At 44.1% G+C, this 21,155-nt stretch overlaps 1 protein-coding gene across 2 annotated transcripts in view; it reads right to left on the bottom strand.

The window, feature by feature from the left end:
* Positions 1 to 21,155, bottom strand: part of ZNF704 (zinc finger protein 704) — a 236,492-nt gene that overhangs the window by 31,903 nt on the left and 183,434 nt on the right. For both annotated transcript variants that reach the window (XM_065902640.1, XM_065902641.1), the window contains 2 exons: positions 13,747 to 13,850; positions 8,304 to 8,536 (listed from right to left, as the gene is read on the bottom strand). In XM_065902640.1, the coding sequence (XP_065758712.1) occupies positions 8,304 to 8,536; positions 13,747 to 13,850 (337 nt within the window). The remainder of the gene's footprint in view (positions 1 to 8,303; positions 8,537 to 13,746; positions 13,851 to 21,155) is intronic.

Genomic DNA, 21,155 nt, shown 5'->3' with positions numbered 1-21,155 from the left:
AGTAAAGAACCTGTTTGTCAATGGAGGAGCCGCAGGTTCCCTACACTGCAGAGAAGGAAATGGCAACCCACTTCAGTATTCTTGCCTGGGAAATGCCATGGACAGAGGAGCCTGGCAGGCTACAGTCCATGGGGTTGCAAAAGAGTTGAATGTGACTCAGTAAACAACAGCCTGACAGTTATAAGCCGACTCAAGGAATCTCACACATGCTCAGCGCGACGTTCGCAGCAGCTTCCAGGAGCTGCTTCTTTAGAATCACTCAACTTTGGCCTTGGGGCTACTATGGTTGGAGAGAACTTCCTGAAGACTCATCACCTTTGTGGCAGCTCCCAGGATGTCTCTGATACCAATTGCTCTGGGGTGATAGGCTGAGATCTTTGGCTAAGCCTTCCTTCATCTTCTCTCTGCTTCCCTCTCCATGGCAAGCCTCCATGCTAGTTTTGACTTGTTTCATACTTAGGATACATGGATTGGCTTCTATTTTCCTGAGAGAACCCGGACTGGTACACAGGACTGATAAGATGACCGCTGAAGTCACCTTCAGATACAAGAGTGCAAACATGGCTGGATTTTGAAGTATACAAAATGCCAGGGATAAGTTCCATTACAGCTATATTCCAGAAGGTACATACATTTGACTTTAATCATCACATGACTGGTTTACCAGATAGCAGCCTGGGGTTAATACCAAGTTGCCTTTATTTGGTGATTGGCGTGTTTGTGTGTGTGTGTGTGTGAGTGTTGGGATAAAGGGTGGGTTGATATTCATGCATTCAAACTTCCCAGAGAGAAGACAGTCCAGTTATTCTACAGAGGTCAATGTGTTACATCACACACGCTTCCTCAGCCTATCTCCTGGGAACTCACAGCTTTGGCAGAGCCTCCAGGGGCTCTTTCAGGATCAAGAAGTCCACTCAGACCCTCAGCAGGTTCCAAAAGACTGACAAATACTGTGTTAAAAAAAAAAATCAATAACTGTTAGAAGTTGAAGGCATTCCAGTTCTTTACTGGGACAACAGCCTTGTACCTGTCACCTCACTAGTTTGGGGCTTTCTTTCTTTGTAAAACAAGAAGAGTGAACAAGATTAGATCCATGAGGTGTATAGGAAAATTCAGATGTATATCAAGCAGGGATTAAACATTTCCCACCTATTTGTCCCATTTATGGGTGCTGTGTGAATACACAAAATTTAAAAATAACAAAAAGATTTCTGTAAATGGAATAATACAGAATGTATTCTCATGTATCTGGTGTCTTTGTCTGAGCATAGTTTTTTTTTGAGCTTCACCCCCTGTTTCATACTTCAGTGATTAGTTCCCTTTTACTGTGGTACAGAATTCTGTTGTATAAATATACCAGAAATTATTTATCCACTTCCCTGTTTATGGAAACAGGTCTCTAGTTTGGGGTGACAATGAATACAACTCTTATGAAGCTTATCTACAAGTGTTTTTGTGGACACGTTTTCTTATCTCTTAGGTAAATATCTGAGAGTGGAATTACTGGGTCATATGGTGAGTATATCCTTAACTTTATAAGAAACGGCCAAACTGCTTTACAAAGGGGTTGTACCACTTTACACTTCTAAGAGCAATCAATGAGAGCTCCTGTGGCCCACGTTTGGTACTTAGTACACCAAAAAGCGCACACTGTCTGATTCCATTGACAACAGGCAAAATTAATCTCTGGTGACAGAAGTCAGGGCTGCCTGTCTGGGTTGGGGGTTAGCATTTGACTCCAGAAGACACAAGAACTGCTGGCCTGGATCAGAGTGGTGATTACTAACATGGAGACATTAGTTAAAACTCACTGAATGATATGTTTAAAGTGGGTTCATTTGATTGTGTGGACATGATACCTAAATATGGAGTCAATTTTAAATGATGTCTAAAACCACAAACTAAAGTATTCCTGAATTAATAGAAATCCCTGATCATTAAATTTTCTCCATCAGTGAATTCTAAAAGTGCATCTCATCTTTGGGGACATCTGCACATTTCCAGACATGATCCAAGCGGTCCTGTAACTTGGAAATGTTGAGCCTGGGCTCGATGATTTTTTAAGTCCTTTGCGCTCCTGGACCACACACTGCCTGGCAGGCTCTTCTAAGATGCTGTCATTAAATTGCCGAGATCTCTCCTCTTTACCCTGATCCTCCCTGAGGTCAATCAGCTCTCTGACTCTGGCGGGCGATGCTGTGTCATCACCCTGAGATCCACACGGTGTGACCCCGAGTGGCTTTTCTTAGCACTGCCCTCCCCAGCACTTCTAACAGATGGGTCTATTTCTGGAGCAGTTCTTCTTACAGAAGGCACTTCTCTGCTCAAAATTAGTGGTTTAGGAATTAAGTCAGCCTAGAGGCTGGCAACAGGCATAACTGTGAAGGCCGTGAGGGTCTGTTGGAGCAGTCATTCACAACTTAAAAGTGACTCACTGCTTTCTGATTCCAAAAGATCGAACACGCAGAGTAGAGCAAATGATTAATTCACTGTTTACTACCGTACAATGATGAGCGAAGTATCTTACGTGAACGGAGGTATTTTTTTCCCTCTGACTTGAGATTCTCCCCAGTCTACAGGTAAAGTGGTTCATGGTCAAGACGCCTGTGAGATAAATGAAGGTGGTGAAGACTGGAATTTTGCGATTGCTTTTGAGTCGTGCTGATGTTTTGAGATGCAGAGTCCTGAGTCAGGTTTCCTCCGGAGACCCCGACTTCTGCCAGTGTCATGGCTTCCGTCACCCCTAATATAGGCTGGCCTCTTCCACTAACCCTAAGTAAGCCCAAGGTGACTGAGGTGGCCGAGGGGCCCTGTCCTGAGCTGCAGCAGCCCTGGTCCTATGGGGCCAGAACGGAGGATGGAGGCAGGCAGCCTTCCCTGTCCACACTCACGCTTCTCAAATGCCATTCAGTCCGTTGTCAAGTGGGTAAAAAGGGAGGCAAAATATTAGCAGCACCCTCACAAGAACTTGACCATTACGGTGCTATCATTTTTCATATTTTACAGATGGGGAAACTGAGCCTTAGAGAGATCGAGTTATTTGCTACGCTGACATGAGTACTGCGGGCTTCCCTGATGGCTCAGATGGTAAAGAATCTGTCTGCAAGGCAGGAGACCCGGGTTCGATCCCTGGGTAGGGAAGATCCCCCGGAGAAGGCAATGGCTACCCACTGCAGTATTCTTGTCTGGAGAATTCCATGGACACAGGAGCCTGAAGCCTTGTGCATCCATGTGGTTGCAAAGACTCGGATGTCACTGAGCGACTAGCACTTTCACGCTTTCATGAGTGCTGTAGCTGGAGTGCTAATTCCAGAGCCCGAACGGTTTTGTCCTGCTTAGGAAAGGACAAATCCCAAATCTGACTGAACTAGGAATCTGACGTGGAAAAAAGCACAGTATTAATTAGTTATGAGCCCTTCTTGATTTTCTAGAGGTCCTCAGGGATTGAATGTTAACTCTTGGCCTTCCGTAGAGCTGTTTTCTCCCAGACGCCCGGAGCGGCCGTATTTAGGGCCATTGCATCACCTAGTGGTCAGGATAGGAACTGCACCTTCCCGGCAGTCCCCGAGTTCCCAGCTCATACTACTAGGCTTTTCTCAACATCTGAGTACACTCAGTCTGAAATTCCAGAGGAAAAATTCTGCTAGAACGGGGCTTGAGGCAGTTGGCTGGCTGATTTCCAGAGCCAGGAAAAAGAAGCCTTTCACTTCCCCTCCTCGCGTTCCCACCTCCCTTGGCTAAAGAGCCATGTGCCCTTCCCGCAGGAAGCTGTCCGCCCCCACCTCCCCCAGCACAGTGGTCCACGATCTTTTTGGCATGAGGCACCGGTTTCACGGAGGGGTGATGGTTTCAGGGTGGTTCAAGCATCTTACATTTATTGTGTACTTTATTTCTATTACTATTACATCAGCACTGCCTCAGATCATCAGGCATCAGATCTTGGAGGTTGGGGACCCATGCCTCAGCACACAGCCTGGAATTCCTCTCTGTCTTCGAGTTCTTTGTAACCCTCTGCACCCTACTCCCACCCTGCCATGCTATGCTGGCTGTAACTGGGTCTGACTGTTTTCTTTCCATGTGATTTTCTTCTGGGTGCAGACGGAAATGTGGATTCTTTGAAATTGCCTCAAGAGTTTCATCTTTGCTATTTCAGCTAAGCTGATCTTATTTCTAAGATTATAAGCTACAGGGTTTTGGATAATTCACATAACCTCAGTAAGCCTCTTCTGCACAATGGGGATATGACTAGGCCAAAGATGTTTGTGATGATTACACGACATGCTGCATTTAAAAGTATTTTGTAAACTATAATAAAATATACAAATATAGTTATTTATATATGTATATATAAATTTGATAATATCAGCAATTGTTTCTTGCTCACCACTGAAAGTAGGCAGCAATAATGCCTTATTTAGGCAATAAATCTCTCTTCCTCTTTACATAAGTGGAATAGGGATCATATAAGAGGTGAAAGTGAGTTAAAGTGTTAAGATAACTTCCAAATAAGTTTTCATGAGGAGGAAGACCAGGGTCTTTGCTTCATAATTAGTATAGGGTATGCCTCTTCCCACTTTGTTTCAGGGTCTTAAAATAGGTCTATTACAAAGTTGCTACATTCCAGTTTTAGAGCTTATAAGCCCTTCCTATACTTATGGTTGGTCACACACAGTCTTCATGATCGTCCTGAGAGAGGTTTGATAATATCTGTTTGCCTGTTTAACAGACGAAGAAGTAGATGATGACAGATGAAGTGTTTTGCTTAAGTTCTCAGGGTAGCAAAGTTGAGTCTAGAATGTGGATTTTTAGATTTCTAATCAGGACACCTTCACTTACCACTTATCATGTTCTCTCTTTATACTAATGAATAGGGGCTTCCAAACGTTTTTGACCATCAGCCACAGTAAGAGACACCGTTTGTAAAGTAGACACATAGGTGACAACTGAAACCAAAGCATCAAGGAACAGTATTCATCCTGATTATGCCCACTGCGCCCTGTTCTGTCCTGTTCCTTAAGGATGTGCTGTTCACAGTCATTGAAAAGATTCACAACCCACCAGTGGACTGAGACATGCAGTTTGGAAAATATTGATCTAGAAGGTTCTCAAACAATCCCCACAGGACATATGCCCAATGCAAGTCCACGGTCTCAAATGGATATTATAAACCTCAGGGAATGAAGAGGAAAATAAAATGAATTAGAGTGTCCCCCAACTAGAACATATTGTCTATGGATTAGACAATTAACTCTTGGAAATCATTTGAGATATGATTTTAAAAACCAAAATAGCAGTACTACAGCTACTGTGATTCCACCCCATTATGTGCCTGGTAAGTCACTTCAGTTATGCCCAACTCTTTGAGACCCCCATGGACTGTGGTCTGCCAGGCTCCTCTGTCCATGGGATTCTCCAAGCAGGATTACTGGAGTGGGTTGCCATTTCCTCCTCCTGGGATCTTCCGGACCCAGAGATCAAACCCACAACTCTTATGTCTATCTGCACTGGCAGGCGGGTTCTTTACAACTAGCACCACTGGGGGACCACACTGTGAGCACAGCATCTATCGTTCATAATTATTATTGCCTTTTTATACATCAGTGTCCACCTGCCTAACTTTCAACCTTGAAGGCTTCCTTGGGCTGCCCCTTGGGCTGCACTTTAATCTCGGGGTATTGAGCATTGTGCCTGTTGGATGCTCAATAAATATTGGTTCACTTGATATACTAAAAAAATGAATCATGAACCGCAACCATTCTACTTTCTTGTTATTACCACTATTCAAAATAACTTTAAGTTCAAAAAGCAATGACTTGGTCTGTGTACGATCCATGCATTAAAAACTAGGGACTACTTGGGACTTCCCTGGGGGTCCAGTGGTTAAGACTTTGTGCTCCCAATGCAGGGGGTGCAGGTTCAATTCCTGGTCAAGGAACTATGACCCCACAGCAAAAAAAAAAAAAGAAAAAAATAGGGACTACAAGCTTCATCCTTTTGCTATCACGCTGGGGAAATCCAGAGTCTGAATGGAGGGAGAAGTCACAAAGAAAGAGGGAGAAACATGGTTCCCAAACTCCTGAAGAGTGGGTCTGTGCTATTCAAATAAATGCCAGTTTGTAATGATTTTTTTTTTTCATTTGGTGACTTGACTATCTCCTAATTGAGTTGAAGTCTAAAGACTTTACATACAAGTCTGACCGAGGCAACCAAACTGCAATGCAAGAGTATGAATTTTGGCTCGTGGCTATGTTGGAAAGGAAAACCTGTGAGGAGCCTTCTAGCAGGGTACCTTACAAGCACTGGGGAGCTCCCTCTGCTGTGAGTCTTTGCCACAGGCTTGGCTGCGCTTAATGACAGCCAAGATCACACACTCCGAAGTCCCTAGAGAGAAAGTCTGTGCAGCCTGAAGCAACAGGACAGACTCCAGGTCCACACAGCTGTCCTGCCTCTGGGTTCTCACAGATGCAAGTGCAGCCTCTCTCCCCAAGTAGTTAAGACCCATGGTCTCTGGGGACCCACAGGATGCCTGCACAGCTCCAGGACCCTGCCCGATGGATGGTGTGTGAAACAGCAGCTCTTCATGCCCTGGCCTTTGGGAAGGACCAGAGATGACATCAATGCCCTGTTTGTTCTCCGGGCAGAGAGAGTGCGTGTACCACCAGCACCATTACACATGCCGCCTGATGCTAACAGAGATGCAGGGACGGATGGTGTTGGATCAGTGCCATCTCTTTGTTTTTCTCTTTGAAATGAACTGGGAAAATAGGTTGCACTGCAGTCCACAGGGTGTTCTTTGGATTTTTGTTTGTGAATAGTCATTAATAATGAAGCTACCAATTGCAAACTAAAAAACTAAAATATATTTAAAAAGTCTATTTACATGGAGATTTAAAAATAATGTTACAATGTTTTCTAGATATTGCAGTAGTATTTCTTTATTCTATGAAACAGAAATGCTTTTTAAAATTGTGAGTGAACACAGTCACTTAAATGTGTATGAAGAGAATGAAAAGAGTATGAGCTTTCGGTTTAGGTAGACCAGGCTTTGAATGGCAGTCCTGGCCCTTCCTAACCTGCATGCGTGTATGTTAAGCTGCTTCAGTTGTTTCTGACTCTGCAACCCTGTGGACTGTAGCTGGCCAGGCTCATTTGTCCATGGCATTTTGCAGGCAAGAATATTGGAGTGCATTGCCATTTCCTTCTTCAGGGGATCTTCTGGACCCCGGGATCGAGCCCACTTCTCTTAGGTCTCTTGCATTGGCAGGTGGGATCTTTAACCGCTAGTGCCACCCATGAAGCCCTCTAACCTGCACGACAGGGGTGAAATGTATAACTTCCCTGGGCCTCAATTTCCTATTAAGATGGGAAACCAATACCATACAGGACTGCTGTGAGGATTAAATACAAATGCAGTCAAATTAATTTATTAAATCAACGAGATCTACTTTTTCACTTCTAATTTAATAAATACATAATTTGGGGCATGTAAATACTACATATGTTTACATGTTAGCTTTCATGTATATTTCACATCTAGGTTTGTAAACATAAGTCAGAAAATCTTCTTTCCCACAACCCTTTATAAGTCTGTGAAGCAGAAAAGAGTAAAATATAATTTTATTTTACAGATGAAAAAGTTAATTCCCACGAAGAGAGTGAGTTAATTACCAAACCAAGCCTGAAGTCCAATTCTTTGACTTCCAAATACTGGTAAATTCCCAGGTGGAAGTGTTGTGAAAGTGTTAGTTGCTCAGTCCTATCCAACTCTGCAACCCCATGGACTATATACAGTCTGCCAGGCGCCTCTGTCCTTGGGATTCTCCAGGCAAGAATACTGGCTGCTGCTGCTAAGTCACTTCAGTTGTGTCTGACTCTGTGCGACCCCATAGGCAACAGCCCACCAGGCTCCTCTGTCCCTGGGACTCTCCAGGCAAGAATACTAGAGTGGGTTGCATTTCCTGCTCCAGGGGATCTTCCCCACCCAGGGATCGAACCTGTCTCCTGTGTTGCAGGCAGATTCTTTTCTAGGTTACCTGATGTTACCAGTGCAGCAATTTACAACCAGGGGAGAAGACGGGATGAGATTGGGGGTTGGGTGGGGATGCATACTTGGAAGAAATATAGTAATATTTTAATCATTTCTATTTGTCTTTAATCATGACCCTTAATTTATTTGAAGACTTCAAAGGACATTAGAGGCGAACACGGGCTGTTTCTGTCGATCAAAAGCGGCGTGTGTTGGAGAAGTGCCAAAATCACCACCCCAGGAAGCGGATTCCCCCCAAATGAAACCTGAAACCAACCTTTCGTTTCCTGGGGATGGGCTCATCAAAGAGCAGGTTGCCGGCCTCCGCCTCGTCGATGCCGTCGTCGGGGGGCGCGGGGCTGCGGAAGGGCTTGAAGCTGTCGGCGGACAGCGGCGGCGACGGCGTGGACGGGTTGGACTGGTCGCTGGGGGCGCTCCAGCTCCAGTAGCCGCTGCTGGTGGTGCTGGAGGGCACGCCGCCCGCCTCCTTCCAGGATCCGCTCAGGCCCTCTGTCGGAGCACACAGTCACAGTGTCAGCGCCCAGGCCGGGGTCAGAGGGGCGGTGGGAGCCGAGATTCCCGGCTGCTGAAAGCACCTGCAGCCCACTCGGTAACCTGCAGCAGCTCAGGACGTACGTTATACTCTATTTACACTTTCCAAAAACTTGCATGATAGTTTGTTTATAAACATTTGTTTTAGCCATATGTGTGTGCGCGCTAAGTCGCTTCTGGCCTGTGGACTGTCGCCCACCATGCTCCTCTGTCCACGGGATTCTCCTGGCAAGAATACTAAAGTGGGTTGCCATGTGCTCCTCAGGACAGGCCTTTTCTAAGAGTTTTCTGACGGATGTTGCTTTATGCAACACTAGTTCTTTAGGATGATAGTGAAGAATACATGAAAACAAGGAGAAAAAAAAAGATGTTATGGTTTACTAAGTTTAGGAAGTTTAGGTGTTTATGGACTATGTTACTAAGGGAGTAATGAATTGCAGTATTTCTCCAAACCCCATCCTCACATTTTAACATTTTAAAAGGAATTTCTTACAGGGCTGTGATCTTTGGAATACATTTATAGAGTTGATCTAAGACTTAAGAACCTAAGAGAGAGAATTTCTGATTAGTTACCTAAAGCCATTTGCCATTCAGCTAATTATAATAAATAATTGTGCCATGTATTTGGTGTGTGTTTTACATCTTACAAGGGCCTCCTGGTAGCTGTGCTGGTGAAGAATCCACCTACAATGCAGGTGACCCCAGTTCGATTCCTGGGTTGGGAAGATCCCCTGGAGAAGGGATGAGCTACCCACTCCAGTATTCTGGCCTGGAGAATTCCATGGACAGAGGAGCCTGGTGGGCTGCAGTCCATGTGATCGAAAAGAGTCAGACACAACTGAGTGACTTTCACTTTTATTTCACTTACATCTTACAAAGCTTATTCACACAATCTGATGCATTCTCATAATATCTATCTTTCAGAGTAAGGATTATTATGCCCATTTTACAGATGAAGTCCCTGAAGCACCAGGAAATTAACTGACTTGCCATGATTAGTACATAACAAGGATGGGCCAGGGTCTCAAATGCTGGTCTGCCAGTTGGCCCTGCTTCTCCTTCAGTACACGCAGACCCTGGGTGTGAAAATCCTTGTTTCTTTCTGGCAAAGCTGAGATCAGAAAAGAACTTATTGGTAATAATTACTGATAAGATTGGTGTTGAATTTTACCTTTCCACTTGTGGGAGAAAACATGATGAAATGCTTGCTAATAGAGATTTTTGCCCAGTTGGAATGTCTTCAGGGGCTCTCTTAATCACTGAAGATTTGCTTTACTTTTCAAAATGCCCAATCTTAATTAGCATTTGTATAAATTTGACTTTCTTTTGGATAATTTCTCCTCCATATTAATATGCATTTTGAATATATTAAAACTACATCCTAACTACAAGAAGGAAAAAAATCCCAAAATGCCTCATTAAAGAAATGCTATTAATGTCTGTGTAATTAGTAATGAACTGAAGACAAACAACATGCTAGCATTCATCGAAAAATTTCTTGACTATCTTCACCTAATTATAGGTTTCCAGCATATTCCTCAACTATGTCAAGCAAAAAGTTCAGTTAGATGAATGAAGTTTTAAGTGGAATAGCAGAAGTAAGTTAACCATCTCATTAAAGCCAAGCTCTAGCAGAATTACAAGGTCTGTTATGCAAGCTTACACCTTGATAACATTAACAAAACCAAACCAGCATTTCACTCCATGTGGTCTACACAGAGACTGAGATACTCCCTGGACTGGAGTTGCCTCTACTAAATAAGAAAGCTCTTTTCAATACATAACTACAAGAGCAGTCTAGTGTAAGGCCTTAGGTAATATTACCTGGTGGACAAACTCACTTGGCGGGCCCAGGAGGCTTATAAATATATTGAAGCATACACTTGTATAATAAAACAAGTTCGTGGTGCAAGATCTGTAATCATGTTAAGTATGAGGAACTGGCAGGAGGAGAAGGGGAGAATAGAGGATGAGATGGTTGCAGGGCATCACCGACTCAATAGACATCAGTTTGAGCAAGTTCTGGAAGTTGGTGACGGACAGGGAAGCCTGGCATGCTGCCAGGCTTGGGGGGTTCCCAGTCTATGGGGCCGCAGAGTCAGACACGACTGATCAACTGAAATGAACTGATGAGGAACTGAAATAATTTTGAAGCCAACTATTGTTACAGTGTGGTTACACACTGCTTCCTGCCAGTGCCAAGAGTTAATTTATTTGTTTCCCTATGAATGGCATTTCCTTTAGAAACTCTATTTAATCAGAAGGACAAAGGAATATAGAAATAAATCTTTCAGAAGCTAATTTCTAGTGTTTTTTAGAGAGCAGTGTCTTCTTATCTTAAACAAGCTTTTGCTAAAAATTCAAACAGGCATTTTGCTGGAATCTGCCTTGTTTTGGACCCACATCCTAACAAAATGATCCTTTCCTAGCACAGCAGAGGATCACAACAGTTTTCAAAAATTCACTGATATGCAATAATTCTGGAGATAATCTTCATTTCTAAAAAATAGCTTTCATTATCATAAATTGCTTTCCCTTTTTAAGAATTTGCTTCCTTTTGCAGAATAAATGAGAGACATCAGATATTTGGGATTACTATCTGGATAGTTATTTTTTTAAGTCATAATGAACACTCTCTTTATAACTATGCTAAGAAAAGTTTGTAATGAAGATGCAAAAGGCTTATTTTGATCCTAACATTTCAATACAAAGGAATATAAAAATGTTCTTAATTTAAAAATTCCAATGGTAAAAAGAATGAGTACATAAAAATTATGGTTTTCCCCTGAGGATTCCATGAAATTCTGTCATTCTTTTTTCCTAGAATAGGTTTTGGGGATGACTTCAGCCTTGCTTTTCCTATCATCTTTCTTTAGCAGCTTTGCCAGGCTGAGAAGGGTATCAGGAAAGATTAGGCTTATCTCAAGAGCATGGTACCTACTCTAAGTGAAGTGACATCACCCCAACTTGTGGGGAATCAAGACAGTAGGCACCGCTGATTTCTGGTACTGATCTGAATTCCCAGCATCTTGATCATTCTTTCCACTTCCAAATAGATTGCAGTAAGTTTGGGTGAGGACTTGACGGATGTTCCACAAATTTATTTTAACACCTCCTGTTTATAACCAGATTACGGGGGAACCCTAGCTCTAGCTTGCCAGTGACTAGGCTGGCTTTTGAGAGGAGGTTTTCCCTGGCTGGTAAGTTCTACCCGGCGGCCTCAGAATAACATTTCACTGATCTGCAATGTGGCTTCCGCTCCATGGGTCGTCTACTGTAAATGCTCTTTTCAAAGCCATCACATTCTTCTTGATGCGGAATTGACTCCTTTTCACCTCGACCTTCTGAAGCATCAGCTGTTGCTCCCTGAAACAAGCTTTTCCCTTGACTTCCATGAAATCACACTCTCCTGCTCTTCTCTGCTTCTCCAGTTACCCCCTACCTTCCTGGGTTCTTTTCCTTACATAAGGAGGAGGCTCACCACTTCTCACTTAGCCACCTTCTCATTATCCTTTACTTTTCCATAGCTCTCTTAGGGTCAGCTCATCTACGTTCATGGCTTCAAAATGTCACCTTTCAATTCTGCATAGCCCAGATCTCTCTCCCAGGCTGACCCAGAACCCCATCAGATGCTGTCCTTTGGATGATCCCCAGGTACTCCCTACTAAACGTGTTTCAAGCTGGATCTCTCATCTTCTTCGGCAACCCCAACTCTTGCTCCTAACATTCATCAATAGATCTCTTCCTCTGCCTTTGCTCATCACCACAGGGAATGGACTTCCCAGAAGTCACCCTTGTCACTCCTTCTCCTTTATCTTCTCTGTCTATCACCAAGTCTTGCTGATTCTGCCTTCTTCTTATTTGTCAATTATGCCCTATATGCATCCCCACTGTGACCACCAAGGTTCAGGACATGCACATGGTTTTTTTCTGTTTATTTATTTTTTTGTTTTTGTCTTGTATACTCAATTATAACTTTGCAATGTTTCAATCATCTAATAGCTCTCCTATAGCCTCAGAAGAATGTCCAAACTCATAACCAGACAGATATGACTCCTTGATGTCCTGCCAGGCTCTCCAGCTTCATCTCCTACTGCCCTACTGATTTATCATATTGAATTATAAGAGTCAATATTATATCATGACCGAGACAGGAGATCTGGAATCAGAATAATATGGAAAGAAGTTCAGCTCTGTTTAAAGTCAGCTAATCCTCAAGTGTCTCAGCTTACTCATCTGTAAAATAGTGATAACATCTCATAGAATTGTGAGAATTACATGAGATAAAGTAAACCTAGTATATGGCACATACTAAGTACTCAATAAATGCTAGCTATTAATACAGCTGTGATAGTTTTATTCCCCCCAAAAGACTGTACATTACCTAGGAGTATGGACACTGTTTCAATGATATATTCAAACCATCTATTATGGTTGTTGTTCAGTTGCTAAGTCATGTCCGACTTTTTGTGATCCCATGAACTGCAGCACGCCAGGCTGCATCTGTTATGGTACCTAATAAATATATACTGAATAAAAGAATGGATTAAGGAGCCTGGGACAATGCTTTTTCAAGATACTTAATCTTCAGAGTTCTTTGGTCCAACTATCCCTCCAACCAAACAGAAAAAAAAAAAAAAAAAAAAGGCTGGGGAAGTAACTTCATGAGACCAATCTCCATCTACCTGGGGCAATACGGAACACAAGTTCTTAAAGATAAGTTGGAAAGGTGGTGGAGGTCAGTAAATGTACTCTCAATGGGTGGACGTAGGAGTGAGATGCAGTGGGGTCTTTGGGACGATGAGGAGGAGGCTGGTAGCTCCGGGGTCCATTTCTTTCACATGTCCGCTCACTTCCCACTAGTGGACGAGGGTCCATTGTGTGTGTCGGGAATGAGTCTGCACGTAAGTGCAAAGACCAGAGTCTGGAAGGATGTGTTCCAAGCTGCTTAGAGCAACTGCCTTTGGGGAGGGGCTGGCACTGGGAGGGTTTGTGCAACACGTGGCTGAATTTTAAAATACGGGTGTGTTCATGTGCTGTGTCATTAAAAAACAGCTGGGGAACAAAAAAAGGGGAAGAGAAAGAGAAAAAGAAAAGAGCTTCCTCAAGGAGAAGCTCTGCTCCTGATGTGAGAGGACCGTTTCCTACGCCCTATGCACCAGGCTCACCATTCTGCCGCACAGGAGGGCTCCGAACCAAAGGGCTGGTGGACAAGCTCGTTAGGACCATGGCTGCCGTCACCTTATCCATGTCCAGTTCCTCCGAAGATTTCCTGGAAGACAGGAAGGGACGTGGTTAACTGTTCATTCTGCCTCTCTGTGCCAGGTTACCACACACGTTTGCCCCTTTCGATTGTCCTCATGAAAATGCAATGCTTTGTTAGTTTTATTGTACAGATGAGGAAGTCAAAGTCCAGCAGTTAAGTGATTCAGTCAAAATCATATAGTATTGATGGTCCACGGTTAAGACTCCGACCTTCCACTGCAAAGGTTACAGGTTCAATCCTTGTTCAGGAAACTAAGATCCCACAAGCTGCAGTGTCTCAAAAATTTAATTTGATAAAAAAAATCTGATTAAAAATTTTAGGTAATATTAGGAGGTGTCAGGTTCATCCATCGGTCATTCATCTAACAGGCGTTTATTCAGAGCGCAGTACGGGGCTAGACTCTTCTAGGTATGGGTGATATGTGGTAAACAACACACAAGGCTGGTGAGGAGAAACACAGGATCAGCAAACAACCAAAAAGGGAGAGACAAATTTCTGGCAGTGACACGTGCTATGTCGGGTACAGACAATTTGACATGACAAGGACCGTGGACAGCTGCACTTAACGGGCTCAGGGAAGGTTCTCTGAGGAGGTGACCTTTCAGCTGAATTGTGAAGGAGGAGGAGGATAAATTGACCCCCAGCAGCAAGACAGCTGTGGGAAGGCGAGGCATCAGGAATCAGCGCTGGACACTTGGAGAGTGACCCGCTGGTGTGAGAAGGGGAGAGAGGTGCTGAGCTGGTCATGAGGGGTCCTTTAGCTGTGGGAGGTGCTTCAGTTTTATTCCAGGTGGAACAGGACGTGACCAGAAGGCTTGAAGCAGGTCTAGTGATGTAAAATGATTGATATTTTAAAAATCACGACCTGAGCTTCTATATGGAGAATGAGTTCTAGGAAAGGTAGCATAGAAGCAGGGAGGCTAGTTAGGACATAATTACTAGGAGTTCAGGCAGGGGGACAGAGTCTCGTGGACTAGGGTGGGGGGAGCAGCAGGGGCCTTGGAGGATTGACCGCTGCTCAGGGTGTGCAGGGTGAGCAGAAGGGAATGTGCCCAGGTGTCTGGCTGGAGCATTAACTGGACCCATTTACTGCGCTGGAGAGGGTGGGAGAAAATGCAGTGAGGGGTGTTAAACTCCAGTGCTGGCTTTTCCACATTCTACGAGAGGAAGGCTAGGGCAGAGAGTAGTTGCTGCATTAACATGAAGAGCCACTGAGATGAAGAGGTTACTCTGGTTCATTAATTTTGGCCAGCTAACCCTGAATAAAGGCTCATCAGATAATGATCATTGTGAATTGAAACTGGCTTGTTTAAATTCATTTCAATAATGAAGTCAGCATTGAGAGGGAAAAATGTATGCATTAATAGTACCCTGACACTAGATAAATTGTACCGCCTCCTCAGAGATGAATATTTTATTTCAAACGAGGGAACAACTGAAGGAGCACAGAGGAGGATTAATAAGTCATATCCATAAAGGAACTGACATTTTGACAAAGGTGGTTTTCATCCACAGGTGTGCTGTATAGTTTGTAAAAGCAATGAACTCTTGAGAGACAAACTTTATAGCATCGCTTCAAAACAACAAAGGGAAAAAAGATTCCTGACTTGGAGAAAAATCAAACGGTTCCCAGTTAAGGCAGGTTGGGGAACTGCTCAATCAATTTCATCATGAAATTACAAAAATTATTACAATTTGGCTCTCTGATGTTCACCATAGTGCTGAATTATAAGCAAAGCTTACTCTTTCAATCTAAGGTACCAAAAGATGGGAGTGTTTGAAATTTTCTTCTATAGTTCTTCTCAAAGTGCCTTATGCTCTCTCTTGGCAAATCGATCCATCAAAAGACAAATTACTTGGTTCAGAGAAAAGTACTTCTAGAAAGCAAGCTTGAGAGCACACACAGTGAAATTCACTGCACAGAAACTTTCAAGACAGTTTCATACACTTAGGGAAGAAACCACTGACTCATTTGGCATACCATTAAGAGATTTTACAGTATCTACAATTTATAAGATCCTCACACTTGGGAGTAAAGGTGATCCTAATTTTTTTTTTTTCCAGAAATGAGACCTCCTGAAACTGCACCAGGGAAAGAATGTAAGGCATCTTAAAGTAATTCTGAGTGTTTTATGCCTCAGTCTTCCCAGGTAGTCATGGCCACAGAGGGAAGGGGTTACTTGGGGGGCGTGAAGGAGAAAAGCTTGCTGTAGAAACTGTTCCATATAAATAGACGGTGGGGCGCCTTCCACTGACGGCTCCGGCCCGAGCTCAGCTGTCAGGATCACTCCAGGCCAGCAGGGGGCGCACCTGAGCAGGCCATGTTGCCATCTCATCCAGGGCTGAATAATGGGAGCTGCTCATTTCTCTTTCCAATTACCACCCTTCTCTTTTTTTTGTTAACAAAAGGTTTAAGAACCTGGAAAAGAGTTCCATGAGCCTGGCGCAGGGAAATGGCATGACTCTGTAGGGAGAAGGTCCCCTTGCCACTTGCCCCCATCTCTAAAGGGACCTGCTATACAGCCATGGTTTTTCCCTCTTCTATCTCTGTTTCAGGGACCTTCGTTTTTCCTTCCTCAATCTGCTCTGTGGCTTTTTTGATTTTTCACATCTAACATACACGTTTATGTTTTATAGGTCTCATTGATAATTAACACAAAAGCTGATTTGTGTGTTAAGTATGACGATCAATACAGCATGTATCATTATAAAATATGCATTCATTTTGCAATTCCAAAAGCTGGCATTTCAAAATAATTTTTGAGTGTCATAAAGCAGATTTCTGATGAGCAAAAAGAGGAATAAACATTAGTATAATCAGGGTGTTTTTGTATTTGGATTACCTTTAAGTTTCCCATCGGTACTGGAAGTTACAACAATAAAAAAATCAAAAGAATACATAGCTAATGATTCAGTTAACCTATATTTCTTGGGAAGCATTGTTATCATGCTACATGAAACATTACCAGATGATATGGCCTTGTGCTGAGTTGTGTTTTTGTTTTTATCTTTGTTTAATTTCTTTTGGTACAGTACTATCTAATTACTGATTAATTGGTGCTGTAAATTCAAATTCTTATAATTAAACATGAAGAGATGATATACAAAGTAGAATTTGTAACACTTTGAGAAAATCGCTACAAAGGCCCTCTGGTAGATTTAAAGTTGTTGAGGCAGTGGGAAAAAACATTATCAGTAATACTAAATATTCTCTCCTAGTTTGAAATTGAATTTGAGTCTACTGTAGAAAACCTTACTAATCATATGTTTACAAAAGACTTTTCAATTTTTCTTTTCTCTCAAACTTAGTTGAGTATTAGAAGACTTAATAATACTTAGAATTATTTTTTAAAAATAGTAATATTCATTGTTACTCTAAATGTCAGTAGTCTTGAACCTTTTTGGCACCAGGGGCCAGTTTCGTGGAAGACAATTTTTCCATGGCCTAGGGATGTGGGGGGATGTTTCAGGATGATTCTCACAAGGAGCGAGCAACCTAGATCCCTTATATGTGTGGTTCACAATAGGGTTCGAGCACCTTCAGTTCCATTCAGTTCAGTCACTCAGTCGTGTCCAACTCTTTGCAACCCCATGAACTGCGGCACGCCAGGCCTCCCTGTTCATCACCAACTCCCAGAGCTTTATTAGAAAAAGGAAGATAAAAAATAGGTCTGTTGAGGGGCTTCCTTGCTGATCCAGTGGTAAAGTATCTGCCCGCCAACGCAGGAGACACAGGTTAGATCCCTGATCCAGGAAGATCCCACACGCCATGGGTCAACTGAGCTTGTGCGTCACAGCTACTGAGCCTGTGCTCGAGAGCCCGCGAGTCACAATGACCGAGTCCATGCACCTAGACCCTGTGTCTGCACCAAGAGAGGCCACTGCAAGGAGAAGCCCACGCACTGCAACAGAGAGTAGCCCTGCTCACCGCAACTAGAGAAAAGCCCGCACACAGCAATGAAGACTCAGCACAGCCACAAATAAATAAAGTTCAAAGAGAATAGATCTCCTGAGAAGATTAAATGGAAAAATGTACACGAGTACCAACATACAGCCTCACTAGAGTCAGGGTTCCATGGGTGTTAGCCTTTATTAAACTTCAAGTTCATGAACACACCCATCGCACGTACCCCCATGAAAGAGGAAAGTGTTAGGTTTCTTCACTTGCTCTTCTTATTCAGCACCAGCATTAGCAGTTGTTGCTTTTCTTTGTGTGTGTGTGTGTGTGTGTGTGTGTGTGTGTGTGTGTGTGTGTGTGGTGGTGATGATGGTATTATTTTTCATAAAGACACAGTTGTAACTTCACAAGAAGTGCTCTGTAAGAGGTGGCAACTGTGCAGCGAGGAGCAGCTGCTGGGCTCCTCACTAGTGCCACATGCTCGAGCCTTGCCAAGGATGTGGCTCTTGACATCATGGCTCTTGAGGCCCCCCCACAAGCAGCCAAAGCCTCCAGTGACCATTTGGATTTTATTTCTGTTCTCAGCCCTCATTCCTGCACTACTAGCTATGTGCTCAGGGCTCTTTTCAGTTCAGTTCAGTTCAGTTCAGTCGCTCAGTCGTGTCTGACTCTTTGCAACCTCATAGACTACAGCACACCAGGCCTCCCTGTCCATCACCAACTCCCGGAGTTTACTCAAACTCGTGTCCGTTGAGTTGGTGATGCCATCCAACCATCTCATCCTCTGTCATTTCCTTCTCCTCCCACCTTCAATCTTTCCCAGCATCAGGACCTTTTCAAATGAGTCAGTTCTTCACATTAGGTGGCTAAAGAGCTCTTTTAGTTCCTGGAAATACAGTTTCAAGAAAACTTGGCAGAGCCTCTGTCCTCCAGAGCTGTGCTCTGTTGGAGAACCAGACCTTCATCAGACACATAGATAAACATAAATTTAGCTTCTCAGGTGGCTCAGGGGTAAAGAATATGACTGCCATTGCAGGAGACGTGGGTTCGATCCCTGGGTGGGAAAGGTCCCCTGAAGAAGGAAATGGCAATCCACTCTAGTGTTTTTGCCTGGAAAATCCCATGGACAGAGGAGCCTGCTGGGCTACAGTCCGTGGGGTCACAAGGCTCAGACACGACTCAGTGACTAAACCACCACCCACAGACGTGACAAATGCCAGGTAGGAGTGGCTGGATTGGGGGCTCCTGGCTAAGGGGAGAGCTCCCAGCTCAGGACTGGAAGGGGGTACTGACCGTAGCCTTGCTGAGGGTGTGGACGAGCCCAGGTCCGGTCAGTACAGGAGCACAGGCCAGGCTGCCTTCAGAAGCAAGGCTGAGGGCGGTGGGGAGGGCCAGCTGGGCCTGGCAGCCCTCCCTTGGGGAGGGGCAGCTGGGTCGGGCCTGTGGAGTTCTCTAAGGCTCTTATCTTAAAGGCCTGGGAAGCATTGAGGTGTTTCCAGCAGGGTCGGGTGGGGAGGGGTCAGGTCAAGTTGAGGTGATGCTATCAGAGTTACTTTTCAAAAAGCTCACCCTGGCCGCCATGTGGAAAATGAGTTTCTGGGGTTTGACAACTGATCTTTTATCTGAGGAATTGATTGCCTGGTGACTGTGGCAGCAGGCTGCGGGATGACAGCACCTGTGACACGAAGAGGCAGTCCGGGGGCGTGAGCAGCACCGGCGGCCCCGGCCCCAGGCCCGGGGTCTCCGGCCGGGTGGGTGCGGCCAGCTGGCCCTGAGTGCTTGGCCCTGGCCTGCGCCGACAAGCCCGGCTATTGTTCACGCCTCAAGAAGCGTTTTTCTTCTTTCGAAACATGTCATGCCTGAATACCATCTGCTCGGAGGGTGTGTACAAACACGGTCTCCCCTGGCTAGCCCACCAGCTAACAGAAAAGTGTTTTACACCCCAGAGAGCCATAAAAGACATTTATCTGCAATTAAAATGCTGTAGTAAGAAAACGGAAATAAAAATGAATACTACATCCCTTAGATTAGAACTAATCTAGTTCCTTAGCAACCACTGAAATCTGCTGTCTAGACCGAGTTCAATTACTTTTAAAACTTGTGGTAATCTTCAGACAAGGAATAAAGTCTGAAAACTAACTCTCTCCCACTAGAATGGGCACAGTAACATCTCCAATCCTGGAATTCTGGGAGAGCTTTCCCTGAGAGTTTGGAAAACTGGATTCAGTCACTGTTAAATGTGATTAAAAAGCACAAAAACTTCATTTTCTTTCTAAAGGGATCTTGTAGCAAAAGTAGTCCATTTTCCTCTAATTTCATTTTAGCTGTTGTTTCCTTGAGACCACAAGGAAGATGAGAGAAGCTGCCTATTGTATTAAGGTGTCCAGTGGCCTTGATCAAACAAGATGGGAAAATGAGACCAAACACATCATAATACATGAGGCAACACAGGTCAGTACTTCTGAAACTACCTGTGAGGAAGGATAATTTTTAAGAAATTTCTAACCAGTCACGGATCAATACTTTTGTCAAATACAAGGGGGAAAATGACCCATTGAAGATGTGCATGCTAAGTCGCCTCAGTCGTGTTTGATTTTTTGCAACCCCATGGACTGTAGCCCACCAGGCTCCTCTGTCCATGGGGATTCTCCAGGCAAGAATACTGGAGTGGGTTGCCATGCCCTCCTCCAGGGGATCTTCCCAACCCAGGGATTGAACCCGCATCTCTTATGTCTCTTGCATTGGCAAACGGGTTCTTTACTGCTAGTGCCAGTGGAAGATGTGGTCATGTCAAATTGCTATGCGAGTTTCTAAACTGCTGCTTCCTCTCAGTTTCTGTACCCAGCTCACTGTGGGCTGATGACAGAGTGCAGACTAGCACTGGTCCATGGAGCACCCATTGAGTACGTGGCACCAGGCAATTGCTTTCATGTCCATTTCACTTTGCCTGAAAAGTCAACATCCAGTCCCCTCTCTCTTTCCCCCACTTGCTGCTCTGGTCCCCTTGGGTCCTCCCACCACCTTTGTCACTTGATACCCCGGGGCCCACGTTCCATGATCAGGTAATTCCTCACCTTCTCCCCTCTACTGTATCTGGGCCCTCCTCTGAATTCTGTGCTCATTTCCATCAGAGTTTCCTGTCAGTCTCACTGAGGTCAGGTGGGGATGCTCATCTTTGACCTGCCCCCCTAGGAGACCATCCCCCTTCATCCTCATGCGAAAACTCCTGGGCTTCTGAGGCTCAGCTGTGCAGTTACCCGATTTTCTCCTTCTTTCTGTTTGAGCCATCACCTGCCTTTCTAACAGCACCTCTCTCCCCTAACAGTCGTCTAATATTTTGGCAAATACATTATAGCTATTATTTTTAAACAATTTATAATTATAGCTATGATCCTAGGAGACTGATTGAAAGC

The sequence above is a fragment of the Muntiacus reevesi genome, chromosome 12 (genome assembly GCF_963930625.1).
Source record: "Muntiacus reevesi chromosome 12, mMunRee1.1, whole genome shotgun sequence".
Taxonomy (NCBI): Eukaryota; Metazoa; Chordata; class Mammalia; order Artiodactyla; family Cervidae; genus Muntiacus; species Muntiacus reevesi.
The sequence above is the reverse complement of the archived record's forward strand: the minus strand, read 5'-3'. Positions and strand labels throughout refer to the sequence as shown.